We start from the raw sequence: 12,934 nt of genomic DNA, 5'->3' as shown, positions 1-12,934 counted from the left end.
GGATTACACAAGGGTATGAATACCAGGAGATGGTATCATTGGGACCATCTTAGAAGCTGCTGACCACAGATAGTGAGTTTGGATATGTTGAATTTGAGGAGTCTGGGACCTCCCAGTTGGGAATACTCTGGGTGCAGATGGATATGTAGTTCTGGGGCTCAGGAGGGAATCCCCTCTCATTGAAATGTAGTTTGGAGCCTTTGCATGAGTTTACAATTCATGGCTCAGGGCCTTTTCTCCCCAACTTGCTTTGGGAGCCTCTAGAGGTAAGGGATGAAGGACAGATATCTTTAAATCCCCAGGGCACCCCTCAAGTAGCAACACATAATTGCTGACTGAATTACTTGGAGGGGTGGAGAGTATCACATAATCGAAAAGTCCTCTTTCTCCATTTGACATTTCCTACTCTGCCACCAAACTGGAGAGAGGTTTTCCCATTTCTGAGCTGCAGGTTTCTAGTCTGCAAATTGGGTGCTAGACTAACTTAGTAGTTTTTTAAATATATATATATGTTTTTCCCCTGGGAACCCCAGGATGTACAAAAAGGTAAAAGTTGGTATGATCCGGCCTCCCCAGTGCTTCCCAAAAAAGGACCTCATTTTGAAAAACTCTGAACCAAATAAATTCCTGATTTTCCACCAGCTCTGATATTCTGGGATCTTATGATAATAGCACCCCTCCTCCTGGTTCTGTGATTCTGCTTCTTGAGATCCATTGGTGCTCCACATTTCCTTGAACTTGTGAAAAAATATAAAGATGACTTTCATTAAATACTTACTATGCGTCAGGTACTGTGCAAGACATTTTACATCACATTAAATTTATTTGCTCCTGTCTCCCCGACTAGAGTGTAAGCTCCATAAGGGCAGGGACTATGTCCAGTCCACTCCTTTATTTCCAGAAGCTAGAATAGTTTCTGGGACATAGGAGGCAGTCAGTATTTTACGAATGAATGAACTAAGGTAAGTACTATTCCTATTCCCATTTTATAGATGAGGAAACTGGGGCTTAGAACTGTCCAGCTAGTGTGAGACACCAAGCTGGGATTGAAGCCCAAATCTGGCTCCAAAGCATTCCTGTACAAGACCCAACACGTTCAACTACCTGCACCAAAGTTTAGGTTCTGGAAAATATGATGCTACTGCTGTGTGCAGGTCCCTGTGGCTGATAAGGTTTTGCCACTCCCCTTCTCTAGCTTCCCTATAGCTGTGAATGCATAAAACCACTGTGCACTGAGCTGAGAAGAGTCCCCCAGGCTGAGAAAGTACAAGTCCAAACTTCTAATGTAGCGGAAAGTAAGCGTCTATGACTCAGGATGATAAACTGCAGCCCTCCGTTCTCTGTAGCCTCATCAGCATCACGTGTCTCAGGCCAGGTCTGAAGTTAGACTGATGATGTCACCAGAGTCTCTTAAAGGCCTCATCACTCATATCCACTTGTCATATATTATTAAGCGGATCTATAATACATGTAACATTTTCTACTGCATTTCCATTCCTTTCTTCTTATGACCAGGGAAAGAAAAATAGAGTGAGGATGACTTTTCCCAACTTTTCATCCTTATTGCCCTTTACTGAAGACTAACCTCATCTTGAATTACGCCCCCCCCCCCCCCCCCGCCGCCGAAATGGTCATCCGGGCTCTGATTTCGTTAATAAGGATGAAGCTACAGTTTAATAATTATCATTTAACTAGTGCATATTCTGTATAGACAAGTAAATGGATTTTCCCTCATCTTTTCTTCTTGAGTCCACAGAGGAGGAGATGCAGCTATATCTTTTTTCTTTCCTTTATTCTCCACATTAGTTTTGGGAACTTTGGGAGCTTTCTACCTTGTCACCTCCTAGAGACATAATGAGAGTCCTCCCAAGAAGCTGGTGTCCTTAGAGTCCGTCTGAATCCAATTAGTACCTGCAGTCTCAAGGGTGAGGAGATGTTATCGCAATAAAGGGTTGTTTCAAGCAGCGGCCATGAGATGCCCAGGGTGGGTTACCCTGATCGTGGGGCCTGTGAGGAGCTGAAAGGGGCCAGAAGACAAAGCCTCCCCTGAGGCAGCAGCAGGCGGCTGGCCAGTGATGCTGGACTTAGCGTTGGATGCAGGCTGGCCGCATGGGCGTGTGGGCTGTGCACTCAGCGTCCCACACTCCAAAGGCCTCCACGCTTGGTTTCATGTTCTGTTTCACCGTCATGAAATGGTTCATACTTTTTGAACAACAGACCCTGCATTTTCATCTTGCACCGGGTCCCACAAACTGTGTAGCCGGTTCTGCTTGGGTGTGAAGTCCAGCTCTGTGATTTACTAGAGAGGCAGTCTCAGGAAATCCGCTGGCCTCTCCGAGACTCAGTTTCTGGTTCTGTGAAATGGAGAGCACGATCCCTTCTTCAACTACGCAGGCATGAGGATTAAACGTGATTCTGAATAATTGGTGCATTTTATCATAATTGGTGCCTAGTGGGCGCCTAATAAATATTCCCTTCCTCTTAGGAGGGTCTATCAGAATTACCCAGGGGATTTGTTATTTAAAATACATTTGCCTGCGTTCCACTCTGGAAGTTTCTGACTCATAGGTGTGGGCTGGGAGCGGGCAGTGGTTTTGAAAGGGGTCCTTAAGTGATGCTGATATATACCCGAGGTTAAGAAAGATAGCCTTGGGTTTTGTAGAGATCTAGCTAAGAAGCAACGTAATAGAGGAGAACAGAAGGAGAGGGAGAAATTGATGGACTACTACTGATCCTTAACATAATAAAAAACCTGTTAAAGAAGAAAGAGGTCATCATCTTACCACCGCACTTCAGACGACACCGATGGTGCTGAAGTGAACCATGGGACCTCATCCCATTACCAAGGCCCCTATAAAATTTTCTCCTGTCCATTTGGCCTGACAAGTACATCCAGAGGAAGAGGGCCTGTGGACGAGAGAAGCCAGGGTCAAGGCCCAGGCTGGGGGTGGGGTTGGAATTAATTTTCACCTTGACTCCCCTAATACCATACTCGATTCCTGCAAAGACACTGCAGCTAAAGGGAGTAATTCTGAATTATGTTTATACTGCCCCAGATTTTAGGCTTTGACATTCTTCTCATGAAAAATCTGAAGCCTATACTACTTGAAGTAAATGCAAACCCCAGCATGAGAATCGAACACGAGCAAGAAGTGAGTATTTTGAGTATCTCATTGAATATATTACCATCCAACCGAATGTTCCCACTCTCCTGTTGCTCCCTTGGCTAAATGAGATTCGACGTTCTCAGATTTGCCCAGCAAAGTTCTGTTCAGGCCTACATGATCTCAATTTTGTTGAGCTCTGAACATCATCTATTAATATAAGCTCCACTCGACCTGTGGTAACTTCCCAGCATGCCATTCTCCACTTCTTACGATCTGCAAATGTAGAAGCAGCTGAGCCTTTCCATCAGTTTTGACATGAACTAATTAGTTAGCCTCAGGAGATGAACTAATTGAAATTCTACGAATATGATTTAGCCATGTCGACATGCTTGAATCACTAAGATAAATAGTACATTTAACAGTGGTTATCTTTTTCTCCCCCCCCGTTCCCCCCGCCACTTAAGAATGCATAAAAAAGACTGGAAAGAAATACACCAACGATTAATACTGGGTTTTGTGGGGACTATACGGATTCTTTTAATTTTCTTCCTCTCTGCCATCTTTCCAGTTTTTCTACAACGAGCGCGTATCATTTTGATAATGAGAAACACATAGCGCTGTTTTTCTCCTTCATGTATTTTGTTGATTTGTAAAAGGAAACTGACGTTTTTCAGGTAGACTGAAGGGAGCCTTTGGAGAATTCTAACAGTACAACCACTGGGGCTTGTGCTGGTGGTCAGTTGGTGCTGAATCACTCTCTCCACTGTAACATGGAATCCTTACCCTTCAAGCTCTCTCCAGGGGTGTTTGAGAATGTCCCCAGCCTTGTCGACGAAGAAGTGAAAGTGGCCGTCATCAGAGACACACTGCGTCTCATGGACCCATTTAAGAAGAAAAGAGAGAGCCAGTAAGTATTTTTTATATCATTTATTTCTATCAACTGTGCTTCCTGCGTCCTAAGCAGGTAAGTTAAGTTCTTAAAACATGTTAACATTGGGAGTGAGGTTTATACGTTAAGCAGTCTAATAAATCGTAGTTTCATCTATGAGTATCAGCCTCCAGATATAGTGACTCGAAGTCAGGTGATGGAGACCTACAACATGAATCCAACACTTGGGGTTCAGTGGATGAATTTCTAGCCGACGGTTATCTGAGTCTGGAAAGTCTTCTCTAAAAACCCACTGTCCCCCAGTGATAGCATCTCCCCTCACTCACCATTGCCCACCTGGTGCTTCTCTGTGAAATCCTCAAGCACAGGGAGAGAGTACAAAATGCCGGAGGAGAGGACCACAGGTAACTTGGACGTGGTAAGGATCGCTTCCTTTTAATTTTCTCCATGATGTTTGCATTCTTGCAGTATAAGCTTTTTGTTTCAAAACCTGCAGAACCAATTATTGAACTTGTGGCAGTTCTGTAATATTTACAACAGTTATAATTCTTCTCCATCCTACCCACCCAGTGGATGTTACACTGGGATATCGATGGGAGTATGTGCCCTGCCCCTCCCTCCATGGAATCACCCCTGAAATGAATGACATTTCACTTGGGTATTTTGTTTGCATTGTTTTGTTACCAGATTCCTAGCTTTCACAAAGTAAGTGTTGAGTGAATATCATTGTGCCTCTTTTAGGCAGAAAAATCAAAGACAAGCAATCCCAACAGCGCTCCTGGTACCCCCGACATATCAGATTGACTCAAACGCTCCCAGACAAGTAAAGCACTTGTCAGCTATGGTTCGCGAACGTGAGGAACGCTGACTTCCCTAAGCAAGCGGTGTTTTGCAGGTTCCTCTACTGCAGCCCCTCACCAGCTGGGCTCAAGCCCACATATTGTTCGAATCACCCTGCAGTAGCGCTTCTCCCCTTGGCCGCACATTAGAACCATCTGGAGAGCTTTCATAAATACCAGTGCAAGCACCCACACATCTAGAGATGCTTTTAATTAGCCTGGGCTGGAGGCCTGGCCACAGAAATAGTTGAGGTTCCCTAGGTGATTCTATCATGCGGCCAAGGTTGAGAGCCACTGCCCTACAGGAAACGTCACTCGGAAGGAGCATTTGGCATATTCTGAGTCAGGCTGGATGGTGCCTGCTCGGCCCAGTTCTCTTCCAGCGCCTTCTTTGCTGTGTGAGGCACAGATCCATTACCAGCAAGACTTGCTGAGGACGCTCACCTGTCATTCACGTGGGCCGATCCTGCCTCCACCAACTAGGGCTTCAGAGTGGTGGCATGTCAGGTCTGCAGAATCCTCAGAGCAGCCCATGGCAGCTGGGTAATGGGTCTACGCATGCACGCATGCAGCTGCTGTTTTTAGCCATCCCTAAGGAAAAGCAGTGGACTAATTGCAGTTTGGTCAGATTCATTGTGATATAACTCATTTCTCAAAAATCTACTCTCTAATGGTCATTGATCTCCCCAGTAGAGGTTAGGTCTTGAGAGACCGTATTGCACTGCGGGGAGATTCTGGTGGCTTTCCACGCCAGTGTGGCCCAGGGGCATACTTTTAAAGATGACCTTGACACATTAGCCTTCTGATTCCTTTGGTGGGAACAAGTTCGAAGGCCATTGTGTGGCCTGAGCTTTCTTAACCTCTGCCACCAAAACCAGGAAGAGAGGTAAGGGTACTACTGTATTTTTCACATTAGGTGGCCTCAACACATGATTAACTTTCTTTATCTGGTTCTAGTTGTTTTTCTTCACCAACACCTGGCATTCGGTATGATCCACATGAGCTGCAGATCTAAAACTTAAAAGCAATTTAAATGGACCCAGGACCATTGGGAAGGATGGGAAAGGCATTGTACGACTTATCAAGTCATAAGTAGCAGCACCTCATTTTTAATTTAAAAAGCATCGACTTTGTTTGTTTTTTTATTGGTAATCAGGAACAGTTAGAGCTTCAAGAACCTGACTTCAATTTTAATAGAAAAACGCTTCCACCTCATCCTTTCCTTACCTACAATAGGAGGGTGTATGTTAATAGCTAAATGTCATTTACTGATATTTTTCCTTAATTATACCATTTTTTAAAAAAAAAAAACCAGCAATGATTGTCCATGAAAGAATTTTGTAATCTGTAAAGTGAATTTTTATGTAAAGAATTATTATTATCATTTTAATAGCTTTACCATACAAAAAGGCTGAAATTATTCTCAACTCTTTTATGTAGAAATGTTTCAGTATAACTTGGAAAAGTACCATATTTGTGCCCACAGATAACGCACAGTGTTGTAGTGCTGAATTGTGTGTTCCAGTCTGGGTCCAGGTCACTCCAACTGCAGGAAGTGATGTCACATGGACTTCTAGGCTGGCAGTTAACTTTAGAAGCTGGAGTTTCTTGTGTTTGAATAGGATCCAACGTAAACAGTTATAAACAAATGGTATCCTAGCCTTCCCCTTCAACTCCTTAGCAAAAGAGGGTCTGATGTGTCCTTCATCAGTTCTTTCCTGAGTACGCTTTGTCAGCAAGACTGTTGAAGTGGGCTTTCACTTTTCCTGCACAGACTAAAGAAAAAAGGTCGATAGATGTCCTGAACTCCTCATATCTCTAAACTGCTCGGGGAAGGTGCAGAGGGGGGCCTTGGAAGGGCACCAGACACGTGTGTCCGTGTGTCATGCATCTTCACACACCCCGGAAGGGCAGGTAGGCTGGGGTCAGTTCTTTGGTGGGACTGAAAGCAGTCCTCATGCCTTCCATGGTGAGAGGAACTCGCAACCCTGCTGAGACCCATCTTGCCGTAGTTGATAGAACTTTCTCTTGAGCTGAAGAGACTGAGATTCAAATCCTGACCTTGCGGACGTACAGAGCTATTCTGAGCCCCAGTATCCTTTTCTATAAAATGGAAATAATGACATTTAAATGAAACAACGTGAAAGACTTTTACTATATAGTAGGGACTTAATAACGCTTGGTTTACTGCTAACAATAAAATTATCTACTAGAATCTGAACAAACAAAAGGTAACGCTTGGTTGCCATGATCTTTTCTGGTATACTTAAAGCAGACTTTCGAGTTTAAAACCGATGACATATCCTAAAACCAAAGCTGTTAGATCACTGTGGACTAGACTTGACAGTGGAGCTGGCTGCCAGTGGAAAGTTTTGTTTCCAAGTAGCATGATGTCACCGGCCCAGGCAAATTTATTTGTTGGGTTAAGAGAAAATACACTTGGCCCCTGAAGGAATAAAATAGCTGTCATATGAGAGCTGTTTTGAACTCTGATGACTTTTTGTAATATCTGCTGACTCTATTGATTTACATACTAGGGTTCTTTGGAGGCACTGCAGGGACAGGGGAAGGGGGAGGCTAAAAGGGGAGGATTCTAGAACCGTCATCTATCTCCACACACACCTATGGAGGTGAAATTCACACAATATAAAATCAGCCATATAAAAGTGGCATCTAGTACATTCATAATGTTGTGCAACCATCACCGCTTTCTAGCTCCAAAACGTTTTGTTACCCCAGAAGGAAGCCCTGTATCCATTAAGCAATCATTCCCCATCCCCGCCTCCACCAGCCTACTTTCTGTCTCTGGATTTCCATATCCTGGATTCTTCATGTAAATGGAGTTTTTTGTGTCTGTCTTCTTTCACTTACCATGTTTTTGAGGTTCACCCATGGGGTAGCATGTATCAATATTTTGTTCCTTTTTAATGGCCAACTAATATTCCATTCTATGGACATACCACATTTTATTATCCATTTGTCACCTGATGGACATTTGGGTGGAAGTCATTTCTTTTTCAACCAGAGGGGAGCTGGGATGACCTATGTTATGTCTCGGCATTCTAGAGATTTCCTTTGAGAGGAAGGGATCTTTTCTGCTACAAGAAGTTTCTAAAACCTCTGGTTTAATCCAACCCCCTCATTTTATTGATAGAAGCACAGACTGTTAGAATGGGAAGGGACCTTAGAAACCATCATGCCAGTCAGCTCTCTGGTTCAAGAACGTCCCTCCCAAGCATCCCGGGCAGAGGAGAAGCGTGTGTCCTGACAAGGCACTGGACTTGGCATCAGCCAGGTCTGGGTTGAAGTCCTTCATCTCTGATCATTGCACTATGAGCTTGGCCAAGTCGCTTTATTCTCTGATCTCATCTTTGAAATGGGGATCAAGGGATCTCCTTGGCTGGACTCTCACGGGCATCATGTGAAATGACACATATGAGAGACCCTCAGGACATCTGAGAGGATTAGACAAATGCTAATTCTTGGGGTTCCCATGTGGTCCATCAGGCTGCTTTAAAGTTACGCTGATGGTGAAACATAAGTCACCAGCTCCTGAAGGAGCCTATCTGAGTTGTGTACGTAATGATTCTGTCCGTCTGAATCGTACAAGACAAAACTAAAATGAAGAAGGTGGGTCATTTGCTGACGGAGGAAATCAGGGAAATCAACGGAAAATTTCCTCTATTCTCAAGGTATTTGGGGAGCCCAAGCCTTTCTTTGTAAACACTTCTATCAGAAGCAGAAGTGAATAAATTGCGTTCCTCAGTTATTTTAAAAATGAGGTGATTATTCCATCAATTGATGAGTTTTTGGAAGGTCGGCTTACCCCCGGGGGAGCCATTTTACTAGTATTTTGCTCCTCTTCCTGTAGATGTTTCTGGTAACCACCTTCCTTTCTCAGGAATCATAACCCTTTAGGACCCGGAGTAATATAAATAAAGCCAGGGACAGGCTTGGAGTAATCTGAGAGGATGTTCTGGATGCCCCGCAGTGCCTGGGAGCTGGGGGCTAGACTGCTTGCCTCTTATTCAAAAGTGTCCACTTGGAACATGACTTATGTAAAGCACAGAAGCCCCTTTTCCCACAGCACCGGTCCATGGTCCTCTCCCGGTTTCCCTTCCCTCCTACCGCCGTGACAACCAGGTTTATGTGAAGGATGGAGTCAGCCTGCTGGGACAGCTTTGGCCCTAATTCAGAGACATTTGTCCTCTGAAGGCTTCACTGGGAGCTCAGGCTTCACTCTGACCTTGACTCCAAGTGTATCCCTTGGATCTTGTGCCCTGTTCAGAACCAGTACATTAGGTGAATCCTCAAATTAGGTGGATTCTACATAGAATCTAGGATAAAGGCAAAACATTCTAAGAGAACAGAGATCAAGAAATCTCCCAGTGGTTCAGTTTCACCGCTGGGGGCTTATAGTTTGACCAAGGAATGTAACTCTGTCCTGTCCTGAGGAAGAATATCAAAAACACATTAATTAGAGGTCTCCAAGCCCAGATCTCTGCCCCTTAAATTGGCAGTTATGTCCTACTGAAATACCCTCAACGATAGAGAAGAGGGGTTCCTAAACTATCTAGACTAAACATGCCTCTGTGAATGTAGAACATTATCTTTCCTACTTTCTGGAGTATTCTGGAAACAGGCATTCTTTCAGGAGAATCATCCGACCACCCTGTGGATGGAATGGCCCATCCACGTGTGCACAGCTGACATTTTGTTGAAATTCTGGGGCTTTGTTGACCCCTCATGATTTCTTTGTGGCAAAACGCTACAGATGAGCACACCCTGACCCCAGGCACCTCTGAAGATTTCACATAAATCAGAAAGGAGTCTGGGTCACAGAGAGATGAATATTTGCATATTCATTTGGGTTTCATTTTACACCATGCCAGCATTACAGATACTGATTATTTAGAGCATTTATTGAGCACTTACTGTGTGCCAGGGAGAAGACTACAGAAGTGAATTAGCTCACAGGCCAGTAATGGAGGCAAGACCCACACATAATATCTACGGGGTAGAAAGTACAAGATGCCCTAGACATAAAGACAAAGTAACAAGGGAAAGATTATTCCCTGATAAGAAGAGTTAAAAAAAAAAAAACCAAAAAACTGACAAGGAGGAGTGGCACTGGGCCTGAGGTTTAAAGGATGAGTAATATTCGGAACAGGCGAATGGATGGAAGGATTCCCCAGGTGGAGGACACAAAGGCACGGGGCTCTGTTGGGGAAACGTGAGGAGATGAGTCAGCTGGTGAGACAGGTGCATGAAGTAGATTATTGGAGAGAAGGTGCCAATGGGGACGTAGATGAAGACCCAGAGGCCAGAGGTGGGTGGCCTAGAGTAAATCAAAGCTTGTCTTCAACCTGAGTTGAAAATATGAAGGCCTTCGGGCTGTCTGTGATCCCTAAAATGACACAAAATCTTACATCTATGTGTATTTTTCCTGGAGAGAAGGTCAGAAATTTCATCATATTTTCCAAAAGTTAAGGACCCAACAGCCCTATTATCATTAGAGGCTCCACGGAGCTAAAGCGATTTGGCCGGGGTTGGGGTGTCGCGGCTTCGGGATACATCATACCCGCCGTACCCGGAAGGGCTTCACATTTCAGGTGCCAGTCAGCAAACTAGAAAAATGTGTGCATTTTCACGTAAGAACAGACAGGAAGTGACTAATGGTACACGCGTTATTTTATGTGCATGAAATAAAACCAGACAGCCCTCTTCCATTCGAAAACGTTTAAGCGTTAAGTCAGAAGTAACCAGTAAAAGCCTCTTCTGCATGCAGTTTGTTGAGCAGGAACCATTTCTTAGACTTATGGGGAAGGCGGATTTCCTGAGCTGACGTGAGAGTGTCGTTTCAGGGACCATTACGCTGAAGCAGGGCCCCTCCGCCGGTAGGCAGGCCGGTTCGCCCTCTCACCAGGGTGCAGAGCAGATGGGAACTGAGGTGAGCATATGGCCAGTCAGTCGGCATTTTGGGGAAACGGCAGAGCGGAATTCTGCGGGGGCCCTTCCAGAGTTATTCCAGGTAGTGATGGGAGAGCAAATGTGTTTGGAAATTTCCTCATGAGTTGCTCCAGTGAGCCTTAACTGTTCATGTGCTTTTAAATGAGGCGTTGTTAGCTTTTTGGAAGGAGGCATTGCGGTCTGGGCTGAGGATCAAGGTTTTGATACCAGTTCTACTGGGCCTCAGATAAGTCAGTATACTTCCCTGAGCCCAGTTTCCTCATTGGAAAAAAAACAAACAAAAGCAAACAACCTCAAACAAACAAAACAAGAGAAGAAAAGGGAATGATAGTAGCTGCTCTGCGTCTTTCACAAGGGACTGTTTGTTGAGCGCTTACTGTGTACGGCACAGTGGTGTTCACCTTTATCCCCATTTTGTCCTCATAACAGCCATATGCACTAGGTGCTATCACTACTTCTGTTTTAAGAGGAGGATACTGAGGCCTGGAGAGGTTGAGTGACAGGCCCAAGACCACACCAGTTATAAGCAACAGACTGGGATTTAAAGCCAGGTGTGTCTAGCTCTTGCCTTGAGAGAGTGGATGAGAAGGTATTTAGCGCACTAAGGAGACGTGCACACACAAGGCATTATCCTCATCGGGTTGGGTTCATGCCTTTGCCTAAACTTTAAGGCAGGGACTCATCCCTTTAGCTTCAATCACTGAACACGAGTGGGTGCTTATGAGTGATTGATCATCTCCTGTGAGGGCTCTGTGGCCAGCTAGGTGGCCAATTCATATTCAGTAATCTTCAAAACTGTAATGAATAAAATGTAAGCCAGTGTGCAGAGAACACCAGCCTAAAGCAAGGTCTACACGTGCCGCAAGACAGAACAGAACCAGACAGAAAATTATTCGTATGCAATCGTGAGTCCCAGACTGGGGACATGCTAGAAGTTCAGAAGAAGGCAGGCTGAGCCAAGGATGAGGTGGAATCGTAGGAAATTACTGATATTCGATCTTTTTTTAAATTTGACTTACAAGAGTGGCAGTTTCCTATGATTCAACTAGTGGCTGGCCTGGAGTGGTCAAGGCAGCCTTCCTGAAGGAGGTGGAGCCATCATTTGCTTGGGCTTGGTTCAGTGAGGAAAATAGAAATAAGCCTGGGGGAGGAAGGATGGAGGCAGGAAGCCGGGCCAGGGGGTTAGGCAGGGTGGGGGAGGACCGCCAATCATGCTTCCAAAATGGCGCTTGGGGCTGGAGAGGACAGATCCTGCTTCTCTGCTACATGCTTCTTATTAAATTTTTTCTTATTATAAAAGTGATATGTGCTCATTGTAGAAAAAAAATGGAAAATACTGAAAACTGTGTAGCATGAAATAAAAATCTCTCTCAAATTCAAGCACCCAGAGCTAATCATTATTAACTTTTTAGTTCATAAAAATGGTATCGTTTTCTGCTGTCTATATTGTTTTGTAGTTGAGGCCATACGATCTGTATAATTTTTGTATGCTGTTTTTATTTTTCTCCATTTTATGCGACAGTAATTTCCCCTTCTTATTAACAGTTCTGTAAACATCATTTTCATCAGTGGCTGGGACTCTGCTTCCGTATTGGTGAATGTTTAGTTGATTTCCAGCATCTTGTGCTTAAAGCTCTGTGTGCTATTTAGAAGTCTGTCTTAGGCTAGAGAGAGCCCATGAGGAAGCAGGACTGGAGATGCACATGTGTTTTTAATGCACAGGAGGGACAGCAGAACGGTGAGCGTAGGGGCCCTGGAGTCGAATGCTTTGGGGTGAATCCTGGTGCTGCCACTTACAGCTGTAAGTGGTACAGAGTTTCCGCCCCTCTCTGTACTTTGGCTTCTTCATCCATAAAAGGGAGTTTGCAGTTGGATGTTTTTAAATCTGCAAAGCAATGAGATGTTCTTAATTTGGAAGGAGAGAAAATGCTGCTTATTCCTAAGGGAGTATCTGTCGTGGGAAATGTCCAATATGAATGTAGTATTTAAACAAGTCAAACAATATATGTAACCTGGGGAGGTTTTTTTATTTGTTTGTTTTGTTTTAAGGAAAAAAATGTGTGAAGGAGGAGGTGGTAAAGCAAGTGGGAATTGATCTCCAAGAGCGACAGGTTGATCTTTGCCTGCCA

The 12,934-nt window shown here is 44.3% G+C and overlaps 1 protein-coding gene across 5 annotated transcripts in view; it reads left to right on the top strand.

The window, feature by feature from the left end:
• TTLL11 (tubulin tyrosine ligase like 11) overlaps nt 1–12,934 on the top strand; it is a 247,009-nt gene that overhangs the window by 105,160 nt on the left and 128,915 nt on the right. For 3 of the 5 annotated variants that reach the window (XM_079926309.1, XM_079926311.1, XM_079926310.1), the window contains 2 exons: nt 3,057–3,152; nt 3,899–4,014. In XM_079926309.1, coding sequence (XP_079782435.1) covers nt 3,057–3,152; nt 3,899–4,014 — 212 coding nt within the window. Of the gene's footprint in view, nt 1–3,056; nt 3,153–3,781; nt 4,022–12,934 lie in introns of those variants that run through there. The other 2 variants (XM_079926312.1, XM_079926313.1) reach the window with 2 other exon arrangements.

The sequence above is a fragment of the Stenella coeruleoalba genome (genome assembly GCF_951394435.1).
Source record: "Stenella coeruleoalba genome assembly, chromosome: 7".
Lineage (NCBI taxonomy): Eukaryota > Metazoa > Chordata > Mammalia > Artiodactyla > Delphinidae > Stenella > Stenella coeruleoalba.
The sequence above is the reverse complement of the archived record's forward strand: the minus strand, read 5'-3'. Positions and strand labels throughout refer to the sequence as shown.